This window comes from Mustela erminea, chromosome 6 (genome assembly GCF_009829155.1).
Source record: "Mustela erminea isolate mMusErm1 chromosome 6, mMusErm1.Pri, whole genome shotgun sequence".
NCBI classification, from domain to species: domain Eukaryota; kingdom Metazoa; phylum Chordata; class Mammalia; order Carnivora; family Mustelidae; genus Mustela; species Mustela erminea.
In genome coordinates this window covers 142437510-142465471 of record NC_045619.1, presented here as the reverse complement: position 1 = coordinate 142465471, position 27962 = coordinate 142437510, and the positions used below count along the sequence as shown (strand labels likewise).

General features: G+C 59.6%; 1 protein-coding gene across 3 annotated transcripts in view; it reads left to right on the top strand.

The window, feature by feature from the left end:
• Window positions 1-27962, top strand: part of PFKP (phosphofructokinase, platelet) — a 51271-nt gene that overhangs the window by 17924 nt on the left and 5385 nt on the right. The window contains exons 3-20 of one of the 3 annotated variants that reach the window (XM_032349868.1): window positions 3948-4025; window positions 6527-6716; window positions 7152-7317; window positions 8208-8252; window positions 8429-8537; window positions 11137-11232; window positions 12759-12851; window positions 13433-13558; window positions 14698-14762; window positions 15226-15295; window positions 15408-15554; window positions 17285-17355; window positions 18381-18468; window positions 18951-19103; window positions 23226-23378; window positions 25026-25190; window positions 26674-26735; window positions 27618-27729. In XM_032349868.1, coding sequence (XP_032205759.1) covers window positions 3948-4025; window positions 6527-6716; window positions 7152-7317; window positions 8208-8252; window positions 8429-8537; window positions 11137-11232; window positions 12759-12851; window positions 13433-13558; window positions 14698-14762; window positions 15226-15295; window positions 15408-15554; window positions 17285-17355; window positions 18381-18468; window positions 18951-19103; window positions 23226-23378; window positions 25026-25190; window positions 26674-26735; window positions 27618-27729 — 1989 coding nt within the window. The remainder of the gene's footprint in view (window positions 1-3947; window positions 4026-6526; window positions 6717-7151; window positions 7318-8207; window positions 8253-8428; window positions 8538-11136; window positions 11233-12758; window positions 12852-13432; window positions 13559-14697; window positions 14763-15225; window positions 15296-15407; window positions 15555-17284; window positions 17356-18380; window positions 18469-18950; window positions 19104-23225; window positions 23379-25025; window positions 25191-26673; window positions 26736-27617; window positions 27730-27962) is intronic. The other 2 variants (XM_032349870.1, XM_032349869.1) reach the window with 2 other exon arrangements.

The following is a 27962-nucleotide window of genomic DNA, read 5'->3' as shown; positions in this document are numbered from 1 at the left end:
TGAGGTGAGCTTCCTGGTGCAGAAAAGAGTTGTGATTCCTGAACTTGGAAAACCATTGCCCACCCAGAGGACCCGTGCCGCCTCCCTCGTGCCCAGCTTGTCTTGCACGATGGCATTTCCCAGCTCCGACACGTGAGCAGTTCAGAGCTGACCTCTCCACGGGCATGCTCTCAAGTGCTGTAAGCAAAATGCTTTAATTTATTAAGGAATAAGCCAGAAAGACAAAAATTCGTATTTACTCGAGGCAATGAAGCCTGGGGAGAAGTCTGTGGTGTTGGTCACTGCAGTATCTAGACAATACTTTAGAAGGATGTGATCTTTGTAGATTGTCTCCCCTGGGAGCGGAGTGTTTGCTGCCCAAACAGTGAGTTGTTGACCGAGTAATCCAGGAAATCAGATGTGGAAAAGCTATTTTCAGCTTGAGAAAGCCGGTGCACTCATCCAGGATCGTGTTCAAGGGGAAAAGCCTAGTTGGCCAGAGAGCACGGGACTGTGACTGGGTCTTGGATCCAGAAACCCTACGTAGTGCGAGGTGTCCTACAAGAGAAAGCCACCTGCCGTGGGCGAGCGCACACTCTCTTCTGAGCGGATCAAACAGGTTCTCCAAAACGCAGCGCCGTCTCCAGAGGAGCAAATCGGGGGCCTATGCTGACGTCCCCACTGCTCAGAAATGTTTCAAACAAGAAGTTGAGCTGATTTTGGAACCTGTGGCTCCTTCTCAGACAACACCCAAAGGACAGAGCACTTGACGGTCTCCTGGGCTGACTGCGTGAACGGGATCAGCAAGGCGGGGCCGGGTTACTCTGGGTTAAAAACCGAGTGTGGCTTGGAAGGGTTTGCTGTGGTTTGATTCCTGCGTGAGTCATGGAACTGGTTCTGAAGGCAGATTCCAAGGAGAATTTTAAAGAAAAGATTTGGGGCTCTGGCTGTGTCGGCAGCAAGCACTCAAGCCTCCAGAGAGACGTCCACAGAAAAACATGCATCTGAATTTATAAATTACAGTACGTTTGTGTAAAATCAGTCGTCTTAATTTAGTAACCACTTCCTTGTAAGTGAAGGGCCACTTAAATTGCTGTTGGGAGGCCTTTTCGAGGCGTGCATGAGCTCCCAGAGTCTGCGGAGGGAGGGTGAGTCACTTCCTGGCCCGCCCAGGCGTGCGGCAGGAGCAGGCTGGGGGCCCCAATCTCCAAAATCCCTGTATCCTCCGTGTCCCAGGGTCCCTGTGCCACAGGACCTCAAGGATTTTCCGAGAATGTTCTGTTTCAGGACACGTTATGATTTACAGAACGAGTTTCCATGTTCTTTCCGCAGCGGCAGAGGGGTCTGTGAATGTTCCCATGAAGTCCCTGTGTAACTGCAGAGCAACGATCATAAAGGCAAAGGGGACTTTTGTGCTCCTGGCCTGGCACCTATGGGGCAGAAGCCGGGCACAGGGCTTGTCCACGGAGCATGAGCTGCCGGAATCCTCCATGGGCTGGTGCTGTCAGCCACGTGCAGCGGAGATGGCCCCTGAGGAGCTGGGGATGGCCCCCGGCCTCCGTGTCCTCGTCAGCCCTGTGGGGCCTGGGGTGGCCCTGTCTCCTGGGTCACTTTGTTGACCTCGCGGTGCATGTGCAGAAATCATCCCCCTGGCTGTGGGTGTTGAGTGGGCACAGAGAGGGTGTCCCCATCCTCTTTTGACCAAAGCCGATGAGTAGCGCACTTCTCCGCCCTGCCCTGCTCCGGACAGCCCATTCTACACCTGCCTTTCTGGCCTCATGAGTAATGGTTTCTCTCGTCCTCAGCTCCACGCAGGCTGGGGTGGTAGGGCAGCATGCCTCCACATGGGGGCCGTGTCCCTGCGGTGGCCGAGGCTCTGGAAGCTGCAGCCAGCCTGCAGGCCCGCTCCTGGGGTGGGAGGGTCCCCGCCCACCAGGCCTCCTGGAAGGGAGCTCACAGTCCGCACCGCCGCCGGCTGTTGAGTGCTGGGCCCGAATCTGAGGCATGCGGAGCTGGGCCTGCGTGCAGAGTGACGGGGGAGCCCGGGAGTTTGCAGGGCTCAGTGGAAGGCACCCCTGAGGCACTCCCTCCGTTTGTCCTCTGTCTTGCTGCCATCCAGCTATCACCTGGTTCTCTCCCTCTGGTTAACATTCTGCTGAAGATCCCTGGGAGTCCCTTAGAAGCAGGGAGGGCTGGCTTTTGTAACCTCTGCTGGGAGAGCTCACACACAGCGCCCGGTGTAGACCGCGCCTCTTAAGAGCTCCCTTTCCAGAGACCGGGCCTGGATCAAAGCCTCTTCTGCTTATCACGCTCACCCTCCGCAGTGACAGGTGCCGTGACTCGCTACCTTATATGGAGTGGGCTAAAAAGGCACGACACACGCCCTGTGAGGTTTAGGGAGCTGTGTTTAGAAGATGTGCCTCGCTGCCCCTTGACAACAGTGGGCCTGTCCTGGGGACTGAGAGGAGCCAGAGCTCCAGGGGAACATCCTCCATCGGGGGGGCAGAGGGAGCCTGCCAGCTCCAACGTGCACCTGCTCTCGGCTCCTCTACCCCGTTCCAGGCCACCTGTCCCTTCAGGTTTGTCGCACATGACAACTGTGTGACTGTGACACGCACAGGTTTACATGTACTTATGTATATGTATACTATGTAGTATCAAATACTACACAGCTCTAATGTATTCTGTTATATACAGTTTGTTCTCTGTATGATATATAAAATACATATTTGTATCAGTGTATTAGAGACATATAAACATATAATTACGTTATATACAATGTATATCCATGTAACATATTAAATATATACACATACAGATGCAGGTGTGTGTTGGTGGCCTAGTGTTCTGTGTGTGACAAATAGGAGAGAGGTAGGCGGCATGGAATGACAGAGAACACAGCGAAGCTGAGAGCAGGTTCCTTCTGTATAATCTGACAGTATATGTAAATGTTTTCTCTCCATAGAACGTAGAAATCTATAATACCATGTTTCATGATATAAATATAGTCTAGTCCTACAGGATATGTACTGCAGACAATAGGTTAATATGTGTTACATGTTACTAAGATGTAACATACTAACCCAGTGTCTTACAGAAGACGGTAGCGCATTTTTGGCGGACAGTGTCCGTTGTAAGCACAGGTGCGTCCTCATGGCCTGTACAGGCCCCCGTCCTGTTGGTTTACTTGCACACACGGTTCTCTACTCAGTGGATCATCCCATTTTCACCAATCCTTACTCTTTCCGTTCCTCTTGACCTTCACTCGTTTAGGAGCTCTGAATCCCCCATAAGGATCTGTGATGACAAACTTTGTAAATGGTCAGTGTCTGTTCTTTTGTAAGATAAGTGTCCTGGAGAGAGTCACGGAGGTAAGGACACACATGGGTGTTTCCGGATGCCTTGATCTGGTGCGGTCTTGGAGGGAAAGCGAGATGGAGTTGGAAGGTCATGGTCCTTGGGCTTCTGGCCGAAAGTGAGCGCTCGCATCCCACGTACTCGCCGGCCCTCGGGGTGGTCAGCTGCTGCTGACGGCAGGGTAGGGCCCGTGGATGTCTGTGCTGCTTTTCAGAAACACGGTGTGTCTATCCAGGGTAGCACGGGTCACACGGGCAAACTGAGGCCCCGACAGGAGTGCTCCCTTGTACGCTGTGTGATGGACACCACTGTTTGCATGGGAGTTTGCTAGATTACACACAGTTTGCGGGTAAGCATCTCCCCTTTCAGGCTCTCTGGTGCTGTTAGGTGATAAACTGTCTTCATTCCCATAGCGCTCCTGGTGAGCCCAGCAAGAAGTGCCCATTCATGGCAGGCTTGGAGCCAGCACTCGCCTCGGGCTGCTCCCAGCCCCTCGGCTCTTCGGGGCTCAGGGCCCTTGTCCTGTGCATTGTACAGAATTCACACATCCATCTGAGGTCTCACTAGAGTTTAGCCTAGTCTTCACAAGGATCTCTGTTCCCTTCCCCCAGGGTTACCAAGGCATGGTGGACGGCGGCAGAAACATCGTGGAAGCCAGCTGGGAGAGCGTCTCCAGCATTCTGCAAGTGGTACGTGCCGACTTCCAAAACTCTGTTTCTCTAAAGTCAGTCAAGTCCCTCCTTCATTCGGAAATCTCCTGCGCATAAGCTCCGGCAATGCTTAACACGGATTCATGTCCTGGCTGGCCTTATTCTCACCTGCTTACATAGCAACAACACAAAACAAAACCAGCCTTAATTTGTCATGTGGTTAACATTTTTAGAAAGCTTTACATTGTGCAAACAGGATTATTCTTGCAGTAAAAAGTTATGTTGTGGCCGCTAGTGTTCCCTGTAGTCCTTGTAGTGGATTTCAGGTTTTGTCTTCTTAAGACCAGATTAATACTGAGGCTTCTTGGGTTTGTTGGTGCTGTGCTCAGGGCACAGACCCCCCCCCCCCCAACCCCCGCCTGTTGGATTTTTGAGAGTCACTTTGTGTCCCTGTAGCAAAGGCTGGGAATGGTCCCTCCAGGATGGCAGGGTGTAGTGGGAAGCAGCCTCCCTGTTCTGGCCTGAACCAGTCCGGGCTAATTGCTCTGGTGTGCCCAGGAATGAGCCAAGGACGGCTTCAGGCAAAACAATTGCTTACTTTGAATTTGAAAGAAACCTGCCAGGATGTTTCATGCCTGTAAATTCCCCAAGCCCGGTAGCCCAGGGAGGCCTCCCAGTCCTGGGAGAGGCTGATTCGGTGAGAAGAATGGGCGAGCTGAAAAGCTCTGTGTTAATCTGGACCTCACGTGGGGTATTTTTTAACTAGAAACCATAATCAGTTCGGTCCCACTGAAGGTGCCAGTGCGGTGGAAGAATGGGTCCAGTCAACGCGGCTTAGAGATAAAAAGGGGACATGTGCCGCCCGACGAGAAGAAGGAGATGCTGCAGGCTGGGGCGGCGAGGGTGGACCTCCAGGGCGAGGCAAGGCGGGCACAGACAGACAGACACCTGTGGTCTCACTCACACATGGGATCTGAAAAGGCTGAATTCCTGGAAACAGAAAAACAGTGTTTGCCAGGGGGCTGGGGCAGGGGAAACGGGGCCTGCCGGTCACAGGGCACAAGCTTCCCTGCCGATGGCGAGTGAGCTCTAGATGCAACCTCTGGCCGGGTGACGGTGGTTAAGGACACTGCGTTGCCCCTCAAAAGCCGCCCGGAGAGTAAGTCTTCATTCTTCACACACACACTCACAGGTGGCTGAGGTGAGGGACCAGGTAAGGAACTTGAGTACGGGGATCATTTCCCATAAATCCTCGTGTTAACAGGGTTAACTGTGCTGCCTAATAATTGTAATGTTGAAAGTTGCTAGAACAGTAGGTGTTGAAAGTGCTGAGACAAAAAAGGCTAATGGCGGGAGCAGCCACATATCTCCACGCGCCTTAGTGCAGTGATCACGTCACCCCGTGCGTGTGAATCGCGGCGCCCCGAGCGCACGCGACCTTCTCGGCCCCTTACATCTCGGTGGCCCTGGTGGGGACACGAGGGCGGGTGGAGTGTGGTTGCCCTGGGGAGACGGGGTGTGCAGGTGCCCCTGGTGTGTGGGGGCAGGGAAGGGGAACTTCTTTACCTTCCTCAGTTGTAGCCTCGCTCTGGGGGTCCCACACCTGTGATCCCCTCGGTGTGGACCGGCTGCTGATTTCGGTTCCGGTCACTAGAAAGCACATGACGTCCCGATCGCTCTGGGTGGACTCAAGAGTCCGGGGAACCAGCTGGTCGTGGCCGTGTGTCCTGCGCCCTCTGCCCGGGCTCCCCTGTGCTGTGCCGGGCCACAGCGCCGTCCCCACCACACTCCCAGTCCTTAACACAGGCTCCCTTCCCGGGAGGGCCGCTCAGCCTTGCGGAGTGAGTGTGCCCTTGGAGGGCGGCCTGCAGATGGGGGTTTCAGAAGCGCACGTGTGGTGCGTGGGAAGGAGCCCTGCTTTTTTCTAAAGACAACTAAGAATCTTTTGTTTCTGAAAAACCGAATGTGAAAAATCACAACTTCTCGCTCTGGGAAGTTTGTCTGATCCAACTCGCGTTCTCTTAAGATTTGGCCTTTAACGAGGGAGGGGCAGGGAGATGTGCAAAAATCAGCCCCTCTGGCTTGCGGGTTCCTGTCTTGCCTTTTCACACGGTGAGCTCTGACGGAACGGGGGACTTGTTATGGGGGCTCCCAGACATGCCTTCTCGGACCGTGGCTGCTGACCAGTGCCGGGTCCATCTGAGGCTCGGTGGGAGAGGGGGCCGGCACCCCGCGCTGTGCCACTCCGCCGTAGGCCTCCTGGATGGCTGGGTTGTCCTGCAGACTCTTACCCTCTGCGTGTCTACCTGATGGCCGTCCTTGTCTCCAGACCCTCCCGGGCTTGCCCTGCGCATGACGCTCGTGCCTTTGTCCATTGTCCCCATGTTTGACCAGATTATAAGATTAATGGGGGGAGGGAGCCTAGATTTGCAAGTCCTATGTGTATATTGTGTATACAGTGGTATTCACATGTGCTGAGCTCTGCCGCTTTCTCTCCTGTGGGAAGAAGAAAAATACATGTGATTTTCTTTCTTTTCCAGGGAGGGACCATTATCGGCAGTGCTCGTTGCAAAGCCTTCCGCACACGGGAAGGTCGCCTGAAGGCTGCTCAGAACTTGGTTCAGCGGGGCATCACCAACCTGTGTGTGATTGGCGGGGACGGGAGTCTCACAGGGGCCAATATCTTCCGGAAAGAGTGGAGTGGGCTGCTGGAGGAGTTGGCTCAAAATGGTACATCCCTGTCTCTGTGTGTTGCCCTTGTGGGTTTTCTGTTCCCTCTGTTGCTCTTCTGTTCCCTTCAGAGAGCTCTGAGCCCCCATGCCCGCTGTCTGCCTGTGGAGACGCATCAGTGGTGATCGTGCTGTCTCCCGGTCCCCCAGGCTGGGCACTCGACCTCATGCCTCCGAAAATGATGAGCTCTGAGTACCTGGTCCTGCCCCGTGCCAGGCACCGCCCACCCCTAGCGCAGTTTCGGGTAGCGCCCGTGACGGCCATCGGAGATAGGTTTCCTGTGTGTCCCCACTTTGCAGAGGAGAACTGGGGGGCGGAGGGGAGGGTGCGCTGGGCCGCCCTTCACCCTCCGCTCTCCTCCTCCTGCTCCACGGGGGCTCCCGAACGTCCCCTTGTGGCCGCTCCCGGTCATGGCCGGTGCTCGTTTCCGTGCAGGTGAGATCGACCAGGAGCAGGTGCAGAAGCACGCGTACCTCAACGTCGTGGGCATGGTGGGCTCCATCGACAATGACTTCTGCGGGACCGATATGACCATCGGCACTGACTCTGCCTTGCACAGGATAATTGAGGTCGTGGACGCCATCATGACCACCGCCCAGAGGTTACAGAGCCATGGGAGCCTGGGAGGGGCTGGTGGGTTAGATGTGGGTTAGATGCCCTGGATGTTTCCTTCGTACGGGTGTTCTGTGCTGGGTGTAGACATCTGTGCTGGCCCTGAAAGTCTCCCCAGATAGGTGTTCTGTGCTGTGGTGTAGACCCTGGAGGGTCCTTCACAAGGGTATTCTGTGCTGCATTGTGGACGTCTGTGTAGGCCCTGGAGGGTTCCCTCATGGGGATGTTCTGTGCTGTGGTGTAGACATCCATGCCGGCCCTGGAGGGTTCCCCAGATGGGTGTTTGATCCAGTCTTGTTACTGAATGTTAGAACCAAAGCAAGAAAACTGTTTCTCATTGACTGTTTATTTTCAACTGTGAAAGTTTACTCCTACCCCTGATTTTAGAAGAAAATAGTGTTTCCTGGAGGGAAGACAGAGTAATGCTACTGGGAAGTCCCATGCAGGGTCTCCAGCAGGAGCAGCAGGACTGGATATGCCCCGTGTCCTCTGGCTCCGTGGGTGGGCGAGGACCCTGTGGGCGACGGGAGAACCCCGAGGTTGTGCTCCTGGCTCTGGAGGGGCCCAGCCCCTGGGGGCTCCCGGCCCCGCCGGTGCTGAGCGCCGCAGCCGGTCATCGGCACAGAGGTGTCCAGAATGTGCGTGTGTGCGGGAGAGCAAACACTGGCTGTGAAGTGAGCAACCCTAAGCCCCTTTGCTCACAAGAGCTCGAAATGCTAGCACAGTGGCATCTGCTTTTGTAGGAAATGGGCGCTTTTGGGAAGCGTAGGTCCTGCCGTGGTGGTAAAGCGGGCTTCTGTCCGGCCGGGCGGCACTTTCCTCCTTCCTTTTCTTGCTGCTCCCCGTGTGGCCAGTGGATGTCTCCTTTGTCTTTTCTAGCCACCAGAGGACCTTCGTGCTTGAGGTTATGGGGAGACACTGCGGGTACGTATGGGGAGACGCAGCTTGGACGGCGAGCACCCTCCGCTTGGCCCCCTCGATGCCCCCCGGTGGCCCGCCGTCCCCCTGGCACGCTCGTGCGCCGGCTGCCTGCCCAGGGCCGCCTCCGAGCTGAGGGTGCCTGGCAGCAGCCTCACAAAACCAGCGCTGTCCCTGGATAGGTACCTCGCCCTGGTGAGCGCCCTGGCCTGTGGAGCGGACTGGGTGTTCCTTCCGGAGTCGCCCCCAGAAGAGGGCTGGCAGGAGGACATGTGCATCAAACTCTCCGAGGTAACCTGTGTTCCGTGTCCCCTGACCGCCAGGGCCTCTGACGGCGATGGGTGGCAGCCACGGGGGCCCCCATTTGGGCAGAGTCACAAACACGTGGGAACTCCGTGGTTCTCAAGAGAGTTCGAGCTTGTCGCGCAGGGTCTGCGTACACTGGCTGTTTGCGCGTCTGCTGCCCCCGGGGTCATGATGGGGTGCCGTAGAGAGACCCCAAAACTATTTTTCCTGCAGAGCAGCAGCTGGAGTTTGAGGGAAGGTCTTGAGTGGAGATGAGGCTGTTAGGAGAAACCGGGGTCGGGGGGAGCTCTGCCTCCTCTTCTGTCTCCACGCACCAGTGTGAACAGCCGCGTCTTGGCCCCGGCCCGCAGCGGCACAGAGCAGCGTGGGGCCAGGTCGCAATTTCCTGACACCAGGCTTTGCCCTGTTTGTGACCTGGGGCTGCCTGGGTCCCCCACATGCGGGGAGGGCAGTTTCCCTGCAGGAGGGCCTCTGAGGAGGGCCTACGAGCTCAGCCCCCAGGACAGAACTCGGGGCACGGGGCGCATTTCCCGACCACGTCATCCCCGTCCTGGAGGTGGAGAGGTAAGCCTATGGCCCAGGCCGGCTATGGTTGTATTCAGCAAGGACATAATCTCTGCGTGCAGCCAGGGTACATGCTCAATAGGACATTGCCACCAGCTTCAAGATGACAGGTTCCAAGAAAGGGACTTGAGCAACGCACTTGACTCTGCGCACTTGACCCAAATATACGGAGCTGGTGATGACACACGGCTTTGCTGGGAGAATCGTGCCCCCAGGAAGGTGGGGCGCGTCTGCAGGGGACCGGCGAAGGCAGGAACACAGCCCAGTAGTCCCGGGATGTAATAAATCCATGTGTCGTTTCTTGGTTCCCACCTGGGGACGTGGGCCAGTGGTGTGGGGCGATTCGTGGCTGGCTGCGCGACATCGGAGGTGGCCCTGTGCCAAGACTGGTCCTTCTGTGTGGCTCTGAGACATGCGTTTAATCACCAGTGCCACAGGGCGTTACCTGTGGTCGCATCCCCCAGGGGCCGTCCCCGTCCCCGCCCCCGTCCCCGTCCCCGCCGGCCATCCTTCCTCCCCCCAACACCCCCAGGCCTGGTCCAGGGCCACGCGGCCACAGGCAAGTTCTGGTGGCAGCCCTGGGGATGGGGGTGCATTGCACGCCCCTGCTCCGAGGCTGTGCACAGTGGTCAGCGGGTCCCGGTGAGGTAGGCTGAGGCCCTCTGTTCGATTTGGCCATTATTTCCTAACTGTGTGGCCTCTGCAGACCCCCTTGGGTTTCAGGCCTCATGAACCATGAGCTTAGAACATGTTGGGGTTCCCCTTGGGGAGGGTTGGGGGACGTAAGGTGGATACCTTGGCTTGTTGGTCGTGGATGTGGCACTGTCAGACTTTCCCGAATATCTTGTCCAGGAACTTGGCCTAGGAAGCAAGCCTCAGGGTACACCCCAAATCCCAGGTGTTCTGTTCTAGAACAGGTGATGATCCTCTCTGAGCATCACAGGTCCTGGGGTTGGGTCTCGGCTCTGCCACCCGCACAGTGACCTTGGGCAATGACCCCACGTTCTTCAGGTCCCTGATGCTGTTGTGAGGACTCAGGGAAGGGACACGTCCGGGCAGGGACGTGAGAGGCATCTGCACACCTGTCCAGGCAAGGCGGCTTATCTTCCCGTGTGCCTGTGGGGAGGACTCGTGTTCTGTGATACTCAGGAGTATTGAATGTTCTAGATGACATGCGGCTCTGTGGCCATATCCTGCACTCAAGGACGCGTCCCAGTCGCTCTCAGAGCCGCATTTTTACATCTCCTAGAGAACATTCCTGACTAGTGATAGTAAGCTCTTCCAAGTAGAGCATGTTTGTGTCTACTGAAAAGCAATCAGCCCAGACGCCCCGGGGGCTCGCGGGGGCTCCACGCTGCGGCTGCTTCCAGCTTCAGGCACTGTCTGCGCTGCGGCTCACGGCGTGGGGGTCTGTAACTTGGGATGGGAGAGAGAACGGACTGGCTGAGAATGAGTTCAGGGTGTCGCTGGGTGACGGCTGCCCTGAGCCTGTGGGGACGGCAGGTGTGGGCGCAGTGCCAGCAGGGCCTGTCCCCAGCCCCGCACTCTCCCCCGCTCCCCTCCAGCCTCCTGCGCGGGCCCGGGGTTTCTGTGCTCAGATGGGCTCACGGTGGGGTGGTGGGAAGCTCTGGTTTCTGAGGAGATCGGAAGCCTAGCTGGCTGCATAGACGCGCCACGGGGGTGCATCGCTGAGCTCAATGCCTTCTGGGACCAAACGGCCAAGAAGTGCGCCCCCCCCCGCCCCCGCCCCCCCCCCCCCCCCCCCCCCCCCCCCCGTCTGGCACTGCCTGGCTGCTGGCCTGCGTCTGGGGCAGCCTACAGGCCCTGCCCGCCCCCTGCCGCCTCCAGCTACGCTCTGGGAGGGCCTTCCCTGGCCAGGATGGGTGGAAACCCGGCTTGTGAAACTAGGTGTCGGTTTCTACCCGGCAAGAGGCCATTCACCTGGGGCAAAGGGCCCGGGATTTGTTTGTTGTTTAAACAGTTTAGGTGTTTGAGGATGTTCATTTTCTGTTTCCCCTAGAACCGTGCCCGGAAAAAAAGACTGAATATCATCATTGTGGCGGAGGGAGCCATAGACACCCAGAACAAGCCCATTACCTCTGAGCAGATCAAGGAGGTGAGTGTGTCCCATTTTGCAATTCTCCTCGGGCGCCAGCCCGGAAAGGGGAGATTTTAACAGCCGCTGGCAGCGTTTGTGTTTGGAACGTTGTGTTATTATCATGAAAACCCTTTTTGTTCTCCCTGATACCGATGGATGGTTTTGTAATGACTCATGACTTTAACGGGTGAGTCTCCTGCACACACACACACAGACGCACGCATCCATACTACCTTTTTCTGAATCATTTGAGAGTACATTTCAGGAACGATGTTTTTAATTCTTTTTAAATCCATTTTCTGGTTAGGTATTTCTTCTTCATATTACTTCAGACACTGAACCCTCCAATTTTGAGGATGATATTGGAAGCCCTTTCTTGAAATTTTTGGAATCTTTTCTGCTTGTTGTCTCAAGTGCAGGAAAATCAGCCTGCCTTCCTTTTGAATTCACTTAAGCACAGGTAGTGTTACTGCAGCCTATAGAAAATCTATTTAAGAAAAGCTCCCGGAGGCCCCGGAGCTGCCCTGGCGGTCGGAGAGGCGCAGCGGGGTGGACGGGGGTCCCAGCGCCGGGCGCCGGCTGCCCCACCAGGGACCAGGCTCAGGCACTGGGACGCGCAGCCCCGGTGCTCCTGCAGACGAGAGCATTTGTCACGTGGGCACCTGTGCCGCACCCGGCCCCGTGGAGGGCCACCCAGGGGGTCCCACTGCTATGCGGCTCGCTGGAAGGTACTGGCCTGGCGTGCCAGCCCTGGGGCCGGTGGGATGGGTCAGGCTCTCCAGTGGGGCAGGTGACTGCGCGTGTTCCAGACGGAACGCTGGGGAGACAGACCGACAGACGGGCAGGCTCCGGGTGAAGCCGTCTCTCACCCCAAAGGACGCTGTCAGCCAGGCTTTGCAACATGGCTTCCCTGTCGTGCTCTCTCGTCCTTCCCTGGCCAGCTGAGCACCTGACCTCGAGGCCTGGGGCGCTGTGGGTGAAGGCGCTTGGCCAGTAGTGAAAGAAGGAATAGGGCAAAGGTTTTCTTCCCCACGTAAGCACATCGAGAGGGACCACAGGCCCGCAGAGCAAGGCCCACAGGCTTCACGTCCCGCCCGCCCCACCCCAGTGTTTTCAGAGGAGGAGCTGAGGTCCGGCGAGGACGGGGCCCTGACCCCGCAGCCTGCAGTGCACTCGTGGGGCCAGCCCGCGGGGATGCCGTGGTTGACCACGGTGTGCTTTTCAGATACAGCCGTGCCCGCTGACGTGGCTCAGGGAAACATCTATAATCCTGTAAAACACCCGAGATGCCGTGTCCTTTTTTAAAAATCACGTTATTTAGGTTCATTGGCGAGGCAGGAGAGACAGGTTTTATGTGGTAACAAGAGCATTCTTTCACAGAAACAAACTTCAGCCCACTGTTCAATGAAGCATCCTTTTAGAAAGTGAAATTTAGACACTAGGATTTTTTTCCATGTCGGTGTGAAGCAGGAGTAGCTGAGACCCAGGGATGCCAGCACCCAGGACGCAGGGACCCCCGGGTTAACCTGCTGTGTCTCCTGCAGCTCGTGGTCAAGCAGCTGGGGTACGACACGCGGGTGACCATCCTGGGACACGTGCAGAGAGGTGGGACTCCTTCGGCCTTTGACCGGATCTTGGTGAGTGAGGAGGGAGGTGGTCAGGTGCTTCTTTCGCCTGAGGCGAGGAGGAACGGTTTGCCCGCACACCGTCCCGTTCAGAGTGTCTCTGCCTGAGCAGAGTGTGGTTGGCCCGTCCTGGACATGCTAACCGGGCTCGGCCCCCAGTCGCACAGATGTGGGAGACCCCAGACCTGGGGGGCCGAGGGTGACAGGGACCCCAGGGAACAGAGCCCACAGGCACGTGTCTGGAGGCAGGCCCTGGTGAGGCCCGGTCCACACCAGGGTGTGTGGTCTTGGGTGTTGGTCTTGGGTGCTCTCTGCCCTCTGACCTTTCCCCTCACTGCCCCCGGCCAGCCACTTGCTAGTGGGGTCGGAATCTCCTCGCTGGAGGCGGGTGGAAGGTCAGTGGCTCTCTGGGCCCCAGACCTGGAGGCCAGGAGGCAGGTTGGGTCCCTCTGAACACCGTAAGGCTAGTCTCTGCTCAGGGACGCATCTGCTGGGGGCACTGTTCATGCCTCAGCGCAGCCCGGGGCCAGGCGGGGGCGCATGGTGCCTCGGCCTCGTACCTTGTCTCTGACCTCCGTGACTCTCATTTCCAGGCCAGTCGCATGGGGGTGGAGGCCGTGGTCGCCCTTCTCCAGGCCACCCCGGAGACCCCGGCCTGCGTGGTGTCGCTGAGCGGGAACCAGGCCGTGCGGCTGCCCCTGGTGGAGTGCGTGCAGATGGTGAGTTCTGGCTCCCTGGTTAGTCCAACACGAGCTTCCGGGAGCTTCCCCAGGGCCAAGCTGCTGCCCGCGGGGAAGGCAGGGGGCTCTGAGGTCATCGGTCTGGGGCATGGGATGTAACCTCCGCTACGCTGAGAGAGGGAGTATGTGCAGACGATGACGACGTGTAGAAACGCGGGTCTGTGGGGACTCCGGGGAGGGCGTCCCAGGGGGAGGGCATGGGGCTGAAGTGCTCTGATCTCTGCGTCCCTGCCCTCCTGTCCCTCAGCATCTTCTGACCAGAGGGCTGGCCGTGGGGCGGCTAAGGCAGGTGGCATCCTGGCGTGCCCCGGCCTCCGTCAGGCCCCTGGACGCAGGGACGGGTTTGGTTTCCCAGGTCATCGGGCACAGCGAGTGGCACTAGAGGCCGTGCCTGTCATCGTTCTCCGGAGCCTGCCCGTGACCGTCCCTTCCCGGGCCTTTCTGGCAGCTCTGAGGGGATGTGTTGTGTCACCTAGACAGGGACGTGATTACATGCAGGGACGTGTTGAACTAGCCACAGAAGCACACTTCCCAGAAGCCCCTGGGAGTGAGCAGATGTGTGTGCGCGAGTGTGCGAGGCTGCGTGTGTGTCACCTGCTCTCTGTCAAGGGCCTGGCTCAGTCCTGTCACCCCTGACGGCAGTGAGGATCAGAGGGGGCTGAGGTTCACAGAGGGACTAACTGACCAAGATGCCCAGGTTGAGAGGGGCGGGCCGCTTCCTCGGGGACCTGTTTCCCCCCCCCCGCGGTGACCCCCTCCCCCGAGAGGCTGGTTCTGTCATGCTTCTTTGTCGTCAGAATCAGATCAGGAGTTGCTCAGAAGGCTGCGTCCATCGGAGAGCCTGGTTTCGCTCTGGCTTTGCTCTCCTGGGGATCTCAGGGTCCCCCTCACCGGGATCGCCGGCCGACCCCTAGCAGTTGTTACCGAGCTGGGCAGGCCCGGGCGTGTCCCCTGCAGCCGGCTGCTGCCCGCAGTGGCAAGTGACTTGCCGAGCTTGGGCTGCCAGCCGGGAGGGTGGGGACGACCGGGTTGAGTCGCAGGAGCCGCCAGGTGTGGCAGCCGTCATCGTCCACAGACTGGGCGTCTTGACATGTTCTCTTCTCCTTGTTTGTTTGAAGACCCAGGACGTGCAGAAGGCCATGGACGAGAGGAGATTTAAGGATGCTGTGCAGCTCCGCGGGAGGTGACTGTCGGGAGCGCTCTGCGTCCCCAGGGCTGGTGTGGGACATGCTCCAGGGCTGTGCTCCTTCTGTCCCAGCGGATGAACTTGGACGCTGAGACAGGCTGCAGGGCGCCACTGGGCAGCTCCAGGGCCCTGATGGGCAGTTGGGGGACCAGCTGGTGTGTGGTCTGCTTTCCGGCGGGCCGGGTCCTGGAGAACTTCGGGGGGGGGGGCAGATGGAAAGTGGGGCGCGCCGGCAGGACACCGGAGCACGTGAAAGACCAGGTTTCTCAGCGGGCGGCCCAGTAGCTGGAGATACCGGGGCCTCGGGGATGCGGGGTGACCCCAGGGCTGCCTGCTTGCCCCAAGCGCTCCGAGCAGGGGTGCGCGAACTGTCCACGTCCCGCACAGGCCTTCTCCCAGGGCCTTCCGTCACGCTCCATGCGCCCTCTGACCTCCGCCCGATGGCCCCCTTTCCTTCCAGGAGCTTCGAGACCAATCTGAACACCTACAAGCGGCTCGCCATCAAGTTGCCGGACGATCAGATTGTGAAGGTCGGTGACGCTGTGCGCTGCCCCGAGAGCCAGCCCCGCGTTCCCCGAGGACGCCGCCCCCCGGGGCTGAGCGCCTGCCGCGCGCTCACAGCTGCCCCCCGCTGTCTCGCAGAGCAACTGTAACGTGGCGGTCATAAACGTGGGGGCGCCCGCAGCCGGGATGAACGCCGCCGTGCGCTCCGCCGTGCGCGTGGGCATCGCGGATGGACACAAGATGCTCGCCATCTACGACGGCTTCGAGGGCTTCGCCAAAGGCCAGGTGAGTCCCTGGGGGACGTCGTTGGGAGACGGAGGACCGGCCAAGGCTGCAGACCTAGGGCTCTGTCCCCTGGTGAATGCAGACGCTGCTCTGCAGGACGACTTCTGCTCTCGATCCGCCCCGGGGTATGCGCCCGGGGCGCTGCAGGACGCTCCGTGTGGAGCGCACCTCCGGGGTTCCTCGGGCTGCAGGCCGTGCGGCCGGTGGGGCCCGTGGGAGCCGGCCTTAGGAGGGAAGCGGGCGGGTTGTGTGCCTCCCAGAGGCTGTTGTGCTGTGGGAGTGGGACGCAGCCAGCAAGCACTTGGAGGGAAGCTTGGCTGAAAGGAGTGAACAGACACTTTGAGTGCTTACTGTGCACACTGAGTGCTCCAAGGAGAGCTGCAGACCTGAGATATTAGCCCATTGTCCTTATTTAGAAACTGAGGCGTGGAGACACGGATCAGCATGACCGAGGTCACATGCTGCAGGAGTTGAGATAATGTGGCTGAGGCGGTAGTGTGCCCTGCGGGACAGTATTTATTGGCCTGATCACCCCAAAACGTACTGAGTTTTTACCCTGGGGAAGCCAGCTGGTGCGGAAAGCAGAGCTGCCCTCTGCCAGCTTGTAGCTTGGGGAGGGAGAAGATGGTGAGTGGGGGGCGGGGAGGCACAGGATGGGGCACCTTGGGCCGGGACCAGCGCTCACAGATGCCCAGAGGAGGGGTCTGCCCGGGACCCTAGAGACACACGCCCCTGGGGAGGGAGTCTCAGACGGGGGACGGAGGCGCTGAGCCAGTGCCCGCAAGGACGTGCCGGCTGGACGAGGACAGGGCCAGGCCCAGAGGGGCTCGGGACGGCGGGCTCACGTGGCCGCTGCCTCAGCAGAGCAGGGGAAGGGAAGGGGGTGGGCCACGCGGCTTGTAGGTGATTGGAAGGAACTTGGGTTTTGCTCAGAGAAGACAGGAGGGGTTTGAAGAAGCAGGACGGGTCCTGTGGATGGGTGACCAGAGGCCCTGGGGGGGTGTCCTGGGAGCTGGCAGGGGTGTGCTCGGGGTCTTTAAGAAGCACGGGCTGAGGGGCACCTGGGTGGCTCAGTGGGTTAAAGCCTCTGCCTTTGGCTCAGGTCATGATCTCAGGGTCCTGGGATCAAGCCCCGCATCGGGCTCTGTGCTCCGTGGGGAGCCTGCTTCTCTTTCTCTCTCTCTGCCTACTTGTGATCTCTCTCTCTCTCTCTCTCTGTCAAATAAATAAATAAAAAATCTTAAAAAAAAAAAAAGAAGCATAGGCTGGAGACTGGAGTTGGGGAGGGATCGGTGTGCGTGGACCAGACCACACTCTTAGTACCGGGGAGGGGGCCAGCCCAGGAGACGCCTTGTGTGCCTGCCTCTAGCTGGCCTCACCTGCATTCTTGAGGTTTCTTTCAATTTTTAATTAAAGAAGTTTTCTTTTGTATCAACTGAGAAAAACAGTATCTGTCTTTCTTTCATTCCCATGGGTAGGGCATGGCCAGCTGAGGTCTGGATCTGATCTGCATGGTGGGCGTAGGCGGCGGGAGGGCCGGGGTGAGGTGTCCAGGGTTTGGGGTTCACCCCAGGACCCACCTGACCTGCTCAGGGACACGACGGGGACGGCTTCCGAGGGCCTCGCCGGCCCCTGGGGAGGTGCCCCTGCAGAGCGTGCGGACCTGGGAGTCCTCTGTCCGCACAGCTCACCCCCTTGTGTGTCGCCCCGTTTGACTGTCTGCACGCCAGATAAAGGAGATCGGCTGGGGAGACGTCGGAGGCTGGACCGGCCAAGGAGGCTCCATTCTTGGGACCAAACGGTAATTTCCCCGTCCCTGTTCTGACCAGCTCTTAGGAAGGGGACGGGCTCCCATCCTAGGCAAGCAGCCGGGGCTGAAGCTGCTGCTTTTCACTCTGGGGAAGGGACCCTGAAGGCAGCTGGCGCTGACTCACGTGCCAGCCCCTCCTCCCCATCAGGGACCCGGGTCGTGCTCTGGGGAGCCCCCGAGATTTGCCCTGCCGCAGAGGCGAGGCACGAGACTCGGGGACTGCTGTCGCAGTGTCCTTGATCTCCGCTGATGCACAGAGCCCCATGGTGGCTGCAGGCGGGCCCTGCGGAGCCCACGGCTTCTCCACCGTGGGTCGCTGCCCACCCCCGCTGCTGGGGACGCTGGGGCTCCTGGTCCACCTCTGTGCCCTGGGCCCCGCTGTGACACCCACGTGCTTGTGCTTTTGAGCTCAGGGCTGCTCCAAGGTGGTGGCTGTGCTCCAGAAGCCGGGGGGACCCTGTCGTTGCCACCGAGCCCCCTGGTTTGCCCCGACCACCCAGCCCTGGGCGGTTTTGTCCTGAGAGTTCTTCAAAATGTACTGAAAGCACAAGCATCTTTCCGCAAGGACGAAGGAGGAGGGCGGGGGTCGGCGGCTCTGCGGCCGCGGCTGGGCCAGCGGTCATGCCTCTGGTCCTCCACGCTGGCCTGGCCATTGGCTCCAGGTGATAGGACAGGAGAGTCGCCAGCGGGAGCGCGCGTGGCGTTACTGAGAGCAGGGCTGGGTGAGCTGCGCCCGCGGGGCTTCCGGCGTCAGGAAAACTCACAAGCGTTGACAGAGCGTTTCCCTGGGGAGGCGTCAGGAGTCTCTTGGGGTCCAGGCACCGCACAGCGAGCGTCCCTTCCTGTGTGCGGTGTTCAGCTTTGTTTTAAATACACTCCCTGGAGCCTTGCTTCCCCAGTTCGGCCGTCCAGCGGGTGCGGCTCGTGGGGGTCGCGGGGCTCCCCGGGTGCTGGCGGGGGTGTCGCCTGTGGTGCGGGGTCTGCCCGGCCACACCTGTGCCCTGGCCTCTCTCTAGCACGCTGCCCGGGAAGTCTTTGGAGGACATCGCCGCGCAGATGCGGACACACAGTATCAACGCCCTGCTCATCATCGGGGGATTCGAGGTGCGTCCCTGGCCTGGGGCGCCTGCCGGCGGTGTGGGGGGGTGAGCGTGGGCGGGCTTCGGCGGCCCAGTGCAGTGGGCGGCGGGGGGGGGGTAACCCCTGGGCCTGGGGGCCGCAGGAGCAGCCGAGTCGGGAGCAGGGCCCCCCACCTGGGACGCGTGCGTCTCCCGTCTGCACAGGTGGTCGTCTCTCTCGAATTCGAGGCCCGTGGGCCACCAGCAGGCAGGGTGGTCACGTGACCCCACCACTTGCGGTTGCACGTTGGACCGCAGACCTTAACTGTTTCTATTCAGTCATGGTCGGTCCCCTCCTGACCTCCGCCTGCTTTAGAGAAAATGTAAGGGCCTCAGACAATGAGACGCGTGCCCCCAGGAGACGCGGTGACCCTCCCGCCTGACCTGTCTGGTGACCCTCACGCCTTCCATGTTCCTAACGGCCCTCTGCTCCCCCCCCCCCCCCCACACCTGCACGCTGCCTCACAGGCCTACCTGGGACTGCTGGAGCTGTCGGCTGCCCGGGACAGGTACGAGGAGCTCTGTGTCCCTATGGTCATGGTCCCCGCCACCGTCTCCAACAATGTGCCGGGCTCCGATTTCAGCATCGGCGCGGACACAGCGCTCAACACCATCACCGACGTAAGTCCGTGTGGCCGGCAGAGCAGGTGCGGCGGACGCTAACGCGGGGGGCGCTGGCCCGCTTTTATCTGCCACGCACTAGAGACAGCAGCGAGACCCCAGCTTGTTTCCCCAGAAACGCCTTTTTTTTTTTTTTCCTTTTTTTCCTTAAGCCTGACTGTCTCTGATCCGATGCCCAGAGTGGTTTCAGCACCGGGGCTCCGCTGCGGCCAGCCCTCGAGTGACCGGGAGCGTCTGAGCCTCCCCTAGTTGTGGGCTAGGATTTTGTGATTCGGCTAATTATTAAAGCTAGGTGGTGGTTTTGTGGTTTTTGTTTTTGTATTTTGGCTGGACCAAATTGACCTCAGCCTCATAACATCCTTTATTAATTTTTTGTGATTATTTTATTATTTGAGAGAGAGCGACAGTTAGTGAGAGCGAGCCCAAGCAAGGGGGCAGCAGGCTTCGTGCTGAGCAGGGACCCCAGGACCCCCACCTGAGCCGAAGACCGATGCCTAAGGACTGAGCCTCCCTGGGAAGCCTTGGATCATAATTTATTATGACAAATCCTGGGTCTGATGCCCCCGAATGGATGAGGATAGAACCTGAGCTTGAGGGTTCTGTAATTTTGTCCACGGACCTGAATCCGCCAGTGGCCTCCGTCCCCCCCGTGACCCCCGCCGCTGGCACCGTTCTCCCCACGGTAACTCGGGGACCCTCACTCACACCTGAGAAGTCAGTGATGTCTTGCTGGCTGTTTTGCCGAAAAGCAGTAGCGAAAACAGAGACACCCCCGTGTTCCCCGGTGTGCGGTCACGCCGGGCACGTGGCGTGGGAGCTCACAGCACGGTGACGAGCAGAACACGCTCCTCCTCCTTTTTAATCTGGCGTCCGCAGTTCTTCAGAAAATCCTCCAGTCTTTATCTTCCCCGGGAGGACACAGATCCCAAGAGTGTTTTCCTAGGATTCTTTTTCTTAACCCCTGGGATCACGTTTGTCTCTAGTGCTGGTACATAAAAGAGAAGCTTTTTAAATAACATTCAGGCGGTAAGTAATGCTTTAGCACTTTGCTTTTTTGTGTTTTGTTTTGTTTTGCTTTTCTGAGCTGCTTCACCGTTCTGTGGTTTCTTTACTAAAAAGCCCTGCCCTGTGTCTCCCGTGCGTCCACGCCGGAGCGCCCTGTTCACACCACTAACCTGTCTCCGGGCCATCGCGCCCGCTGTCCTGGTGACTGTTGCTCCTGCTTTGCCTGCTGGGAACCAGCTCCGCCCCTGCTGAAGCTCCCGCCTTCTGTGGGAGGGCCACTGTCCCTCCCTGTGTGTGACCGCCGTCCGTGCTTTCCTGCTGTTTCTCTGTCCTTGGCTGGAGTCCGCATCTGCTTACACTCGGTGGAAGGAACCGCAAGTTCATGTTTCCTAACTGTCACCGGCTTGGAGCCCTCCGGGGGTTGGGGGAGGGGGTACTCGGGAGTCGGTGGCGGTGGGACGGGCCTCAGTAGGTGTTGGTTTCCCTGTGACATCCGGTGTGTGCTCTGTCGCATGAAGCCAGGGGTCTCCCGCTTTAGAGTTCCAGGATCCTCTGCTTGAAAATATGGTTTCCAGGTTATCAAGATTAGATAGAAAAATACATACAGAAACTCTAAATGGTCCACCTTGCTGCCCTGGAGTGGTTTGGAAATTGGGCAAATGATCTTTTAAAATGGGTTTCTCACCTGTCTGAGTTTCTTCAAGCCAGTTGCCCAGTTACCAGGTGGCAGCTTCATGTCCAGTCTGGTCCAGGCCCGCGCTCGCAGGGGAGAAGGTGCGCACGTGTGCTGAGGCCCTGGCCTGTGGATGGGCTCGCGGGCACCAGGGCCCTGTCCTGGCCTGTGACCCATGGTGAGCTGGATGTCCAGCGAGACTTGACGCCCACTCCTGCCCCTGCTGGGCATGTCCTGGTTGGGACCCAGGCACGGGCAGGGTGTGTGGAGTGGCTGGGTTTTGTACAGAGTGGTGTTTCTGTAAGCTGGAGTGAAACCGTGTGGAGTTTGGATCTGGGTTGGAACCCGGCGGGGCTGGCCGCACAGAGGGGAGGGGCCGGCTGGAAAGGTGCCATCGGGGCTCTGGGGCCGGCTCAGGGCGCCCTGCGTTGCTCTGGATGGGCTCCAGAGGGACTGAGCGCCAGAGTAAGCTCCGTGCAGGTGTGCGCCCATCACCCAGGAGCTCCTGCCCACGTGGGCCAGCTGTGGGCCCGTGGCCTCCTGTCCAGGAGCGCTGGCTGCCCTGAGTGCCTCTTGTCCTGGGATTCTGCCCCCTGGGTGCGTCAGTAATGCCTAGCCGTGGTTTCGGTCGCCAGAACGGGCTGTGGGGGTGCCACTGGTGCATGGTGGGTAGAGGCCCGACTGCTGCTGACCCCCACGACCTCAGCATGGCCCTGCTGCAGGGAGCCATCGGTCCCAGTGTTTGCAGGGCCCAGGCCTCTGGGCATGTCGTGATCTTGGGCATTTCGGTCACTGTCCTCACAGTTGATGTCCTCCGGGTCCGTGAGGGTGCTCGGCTTACTGGGGCATCCCTCAGACAGACCTCTGCGCGGCTCGTGCTTCCTGGAGGCTGCGGTGACTCCCGGGCCCCTCCGAGCGGGGGCTCAGAAAGCCGTCCCACCACGGCTGCGCGGCTCGTGAGGGGCTGTGTTTGCATCCCCAGAACTGGCGCCCAGGACATCCCCATCCGATCTGAGCCTCGTGGTGCTGTGCGGGCAGGGAGGGTGGCCGCCCCGAGTTAGGAGCACGAGATGCGAGTAGGGTTATTTCCCCATAAAGGGTCCCGTCTTTCTCGGCGTTAGTGCGGGGCTGCTGTGTTGTCAATTCCGTGCACGTGGAGCCCAAAGCAGAAGTCTGCCTTGGTCCCCAGACCCGGGACCAGATATCCCCTCCAGCCGGGGCTCCCTCTCCTGGCAGGGCTGTCCCCTGTCCTTGCTGGAGGGTCGCGGTCGTTTTCCTGGAGATGGAGGAGAAAAAGCGGAGCGATAGGAACCAGAACGCAGACAGTTCTAGTGGTTGCGGGATGCCGGGTTTAGGGATGCTCACCGCCCTCCTGGCCTCAAAGCCCACCTGTGACTCCGGGACAGCCGGCTGCACACCTGCCCACACTAGCACTACACGCGGGGCCCTGATCTGGCCTTGGGGCGGAAAAGCAGGGTCCGTGCAGGGATGGGGGCAGGCTGAGGTGGAGAAGGGTGAACGCAGAGGGGCCACGAGGCAGGGCAGTGATCTCCTCAGCTGCCTCCTGGCTGCTCCCTGGACTAACCCGCCACAGGTCCACCATCCACAGGTCCTCGGGCCACAGCAGCCCCAGGACCCGATGTGGCCATGGAGAGCATCCGCCTCTCCGGGAAGCCTGCCCCCCGCCCCATCCTGGTGTGCTCCTGCCGCAGTGCACGGTGGTTACCTTGGGGAAGAAGCACAGCCCGTGTGGGCGTCGGTGTGCCCGTGGGTGGTCTCTCAAACCGCCCGGCCATCCGGCGAGCCTGGTGGGCTCGGGGCTGGCAGATGAGGGGCCTGTGCCACTGACAAACACTGGATTAACAGGCAGCGACCTCAGACCTCCGCCCACGAGCCTGCGAACAGTCCCTCTGACCTCAGAGGCAGACTCTTCAGCTTGGGGTCCCCGAGCAGCCGTGGGTCTCTGGCTGCTCCCGGCTGCTGTGTCAGTCCTGGGAAGGACTTGGGGAAGAGCAGAGGCGCCACCGGCTAGGCTCCCCAGCCCAGTGCTTGTCGCCCTGCCAGCTGCCTTTCATGCCGGTGCTGGGGTCCTTGCCAAGGCCAGACTGCAGGCCCCTGTGCCCCCGTGGACCGCACAGAGCTGCCAGGCTGGCCTTGGCCCCTGATAAAGCCCCCCACGTCCCACCACCATTTGGCCTCCGTCGCTGCCTCTGAGCTGCCGAGGAGGAAAGGCTGTCCATTCACTAACACGCCAGCTTCTCTGGCTCCTGCTTTGCCACCTGCCGGCTTGCAGCCCCTCCTCCTGGAGGCCTGTGCCCGCGGCTGTGTCCCCACTCCCGCAGCTCCCTTCCGCAGTCCTGGAGCTCCCACGCCCCTGGCCCCGTGGACACAGCTCACAGGGGGTGCTGGGAACGCCCCGCTGACTGCTTGCACTGCTGCTTCAGGCTTTCGAGAGTGCTGTTCTGCTCTCCGACTTGCGGGACCACCACCCAGAGTTTTGCATTCCCATTTGCATCCTGCCGACCACCATTAGCAACAATGTCCCGGGCACAGACGTGAGCCTGGGCTCGGACACGGGCCTCAATGTCGTGGTAGAGGTAAGAGGCCCCGTGGCTCCATCAGGCGGACCAGGGCAGGGGGTTTCTCTTCTGCTCTCGCGGGCACAGAGGAGGAGCCCACCTGGTGCTGCAGAAGGCGCGAGCCGCAGTGAGGGTTCCTTCTGGGTTGGTCAGTGGGAGCTCGTGGCGTAGCTGGGACGGGGCTGGTCCTCGAGCGCTTCGGGTGAGGTTTGTTCTTGCACACCCCAAAGCGGGATGCCCTAGTCTCTCGTGGGCTGTGCCCAGTAGGCTCGCGCTCGCGCTCAGGGGACAGCCAGCCCGCCGCGGTGTGTGAGGAGGGCTCAGTGCACTCTCCCCTGGGAGTGGGAACACCCCAGAGGAGAGCAGGCACATCCGTGGCTTAGACGTGCCCTTGGTTGTGCAGGGGGAGGCTCTGCTCCTAGAAAGGGGCTCCTGTCCTTGGGGATCCAGCAGGCCCCGCTCTGGGCACCGTCTGGGGTGTGGGTACCAGACATCGGTACCGTGGGGACGGACTGCTGTGGGGCGTGCTCCCCCCACAGGAGGAGGGCAGGTGGCCAGGGGAGGGCCATATTCTTGACCTAATTCTCAGAACATCCCCGTCGTGGGGGCGAACCTGCCAGCAAGACTGTGTCCTCCGGTCCAGGTCCAGGGCTCTCGTCTTCACCTGTTCTGAGCGCCTCCTTATGTTTTCACACAATTTGTTTTAAAAACACGTGTGACGAGACGTTAGCTGCGCTGGGACTGTAACCCCAGGTTTCGAGGCGAGCGGGACCGCAGCCCGGGACTGCTGGGAGAAGGTCTGGCTGCCGCGGCAGGGCGTCTGGGTTTGGGAGGGGACCCTCCCCCCGTGAAGGGGGCCGGTGTGGGGACGTCCGCACTCCTGATTCCTCCCTGTCCCCCGACCTGTGCCCCCAGCGCGGGGTGGGGCTGCCTTCTGTACTGAAGCTTTGTCGGTGCTGCTTTTAGTGACCGCAGGGCCCGGCTGCTGGATTAGGAGCCGGTGCGTCCCCGGCCGCCGTCCCCCGGTCCTCTCTCCCGGGAGCGGGACAGAGGCTGCAGCTGGTGCCCGCGGTGGGCCGGCCAGGGAGAGGCTCGGATGCGTGCTTAGACCTTATCTCGGGGCCGGGCCCGCAAATCAGGATCAGAGTGGTCGTCCGGGACAGGGCCAGGTGGGGACGCTGTGGTCCCGGGAGCGCGCACGGGGTCTGCGCTGGTGAGGCCGCGGGAAGGCGGCGGACGGGAGTGTGTGCTGTGTCAGCTCTGAGCTTGTGTCCCGAGGCTGACCCGTGGCGGGCGTTTCCTCAGGAGGCCCGCTGTGTGAGCGTCTGGAAGACTCCTGAGGGCTCTGTCCAGGAGCCCTGTCCCGCTCGAGAGCTGCCCTCGCGGGGTGTCGTGTTTGGGGTTAGACTGAGGAGGAGCAGGACCCAGATGTCACAGGGAGCCTTTCAGAAGCAGCCCACCCACCAGACAGGGCCCACGGCCCACGAGGCCGCACGGGCAGCTCCAGCGAGCCGGCCCAGCCCCCCGGTGGGCATGTCAGGATACAGGGATGGTGAGCACAGCCGCAAGGGCCGGGGGCGCCGGGGACCGCAGTCTCTGTCCCCGTGTCCCAGCCCTGGCCGCCCCCACGGTGGTGGAATGACCTATGTCCTCCTCTGTGGCCAGACGTGTGACCGCATCAAACAGTCGGCCAGCGGGACCAAGCGCCGCGTGTTCATCATCGAGACCATGGGGGGCTACTGCGGCTACCTGGCCAACATGGGGGGGCTCGCCGCCGGAGCCGATGCCGCCTACATTTTTGAGGAGCCGTTCGACATCCGAGACCTGCAGGTACGTCCCTGCCGCGGGGCCCCTGGGTGACACGGCGGTCGGTGCTGCTGTGCAGTCGCGCGTGGTGGTTGGCTCCGAGGGGAGTGTGACGGGTTGTCAGGACACCAAATTCTACACGTGCTTTCGGGGACCCTCACTGGGTCAAGGGGCGTGAGCGACGCCCAGCTCCTTGTGGGTGTCCGCGCGGGAGGGTGACGGGAGCACGTGCTCCCTGGAGCGCCGAGGCCTCCCTGCCGCAAAGGCCAGGTGTGACGGGGGAGTGCACGGGCCCAGCGCTTGCCGGGCTGGCGGGACCGGGACGGCGGGCTTAAGGCACTAAGAACAAAATAGAACCTGCGTTCTGATTGCATGCTTCCTTTAGAGGTTTTTTTTTAAAAAAATTAACAGAATGTATTTTTTAGAGCAGTTTCAGGGTGAGGACAGAGGTCCCCTGCACGCCTGCCCCACACCCAGCAACACTCCCGCCAAGGCGGGACCGTTGTCAGAACAGACCCCCTTCCCCCGACACTAACGTGTGACCCGCACCTGGGACAACTGACATCAGGGTTCACTTGGGGAACCTAAGGTTGAGATGCACTTTCCGAATTGGCCAAGGTTCCCTCGGGCCCCAGCTTTATTGGGGGCGAGTGGCAAGTGCGGGGGAGTCGGGCTGCACACCCCCCTTGGGGCAGGAGGAGGCGGGCACTGGACAAGGTCAGGCCTTAGGAAGACAGACACAACTCAGACGAAAGTACAGATAAAACTGTATTTGTGCTGCAGAAGTGAGCACAGGAACCTTAAAGTCTTTGTTTCTGGACCCCACGAATGAAGCAAAGACCCGCTTGATGATTTCACTTGTTATCAGACTTAACCTGGGAATTTCTTCACACCGTGGATCTGACCATCTGTCCTTCAGAAGCCACCAGAAGGCGGGGCTCGGTGTGCACATGTCTCCGCCCCAGCACACGGGCAGCCACTGTGAGGACAGATTTGCTCACACACACACACACACCTCCTTCCCGTGCACGTTTTCTGTGCTCAGGATCCAGAATCCCTTTCTGTACAAACTTTGTACACAAGTGCAAGGCTAGAAAAGCTTCTCCAGGCCCCCAGATCCTGCTCAGGCAGTCAGGAGATTATGCACAAATCCAGGTGTGCTAGTTTGTCCTCCGAGGGGGAAGACATCCTCAGGCACAGGAGCAAGGGGCGCTGGTACACGCAGGTTTGGTACACAGAGGACGTGAATTCGCGATTGAAGAGGGAAAGCTATTTATTCCGCCCCTGCGTGCTGCAGGGGCGCTGGGTCCCCGGACACCGTCTGTGCCCAGTTGAGCAGCTGCCCTCCGGGCCGAGCGCCACCTGCCCGCAGGTGCTGGTCTCTTCTGCTCCACTGGCACCCCCGGCCGGTCATCGCCGTGCAGCCGTCCTCTCCCGCGCCCCCTGCTGCGTGCATCCTGGGGTCGTGTGGTGGCGGGTGTCAGGCTAACTGAACGCTCTTTCCTAGTCCAACGTGGAGCACCTGACGGAGAAAATGAAGACCACCATTCAGAGGGGACTCGTGCTCAGGTACAGACACTTGTCCTCGGTCACTGAGCCCCAGCTCCCCAGACGACCTGGCCACGGGGTTGAAGCACTCCGGGGCGGTCGTTGCTCACCACTGGAGACATGCAGGAGGGGCTGTTACATGCTGACTTCAGAACCACACGCGTTCGTGTCACTAAAGGGCACACCTGAAAATGCACTTTTGCTTTGTAGTTCTTTTTTTTCTTCCCCTAAGGTGTCACCAAGTCATTTCTTTAAGCCACTGGCATTTCTTTTCTTTTTAAATTAATTTTTAAATTGTTTTATAAACACAAAATGTATTTTTATCCCCAGGAGTGCAGGTCTGTGAATCGCCAGGTTTACACACTTCACAGCACTCACCAAAGCACATACCCTCCCCAATGTCCATAATCCCACCCCCTTCTCCCAACCCCCCTCCCCCCAGCAACCCTGTTTGTTTTGTAAGATTAAGAGTCACTTGTAGTTTGTCTCCCTCCCAATCCCATCTTGTTTCATTGATTCTTCTCCTACCCACTTAAGCCCCCATGTTGCATCACCACTTCCTCATATCAGGGAGATCATATGATAGTTGTCTTTCTCCGCTTGACTTATTTCGCTAAGCATGATACGCTCTAGTTCCATCCATGTTGTCGCAAATGGCAAGATTTCATTTCTTTTGATGGCTGCATAGTATTCCATTGTGTATATATACCACATCTTCTTGATCCATTCATCTGTTGATGGACATCTAGGTTCTTTCCATAGTCTGGCTATTGTGGACGTTGCTGCTATAAACATTTGGGTGGCCACTGGCATTTCTGCAAGAGGGTGCGTGCAGGGCGGGACGGGCAGGGGCCGGCCGCACGCCCCACCGGCGCCCTGAGCCCCCGTGCCCCCTTGCTGCAGGAACGAGAGTTGCAGCGAGAACTACACCACCGACTTCATCTACCAGCTCTACTCCGAGGAGGGCAAGGGCGTGTTCGACTGCAGGAAGAACGTGCTGGGCCACATGCAGCAGGTGCGCCCGGGGCCTGCGTGGTGTGAAGCAGGCCGCTGCCCAGGAGGCTCGGTGTGGACGGATGCCTTATTTTAGCTGTGATGGGGGAGAAAATGTGTGTTCAGGAGAGATTTCAGACACCTTGGCATTTACTTCACCACGTTACGGTTCCGTTGAGAAGCCCCACGACGTTCCTGCAGCTGTAGAAATTCTGCGCAGGGGTAGATGGAGACCTCCGTTGTTCTGGTGACCAA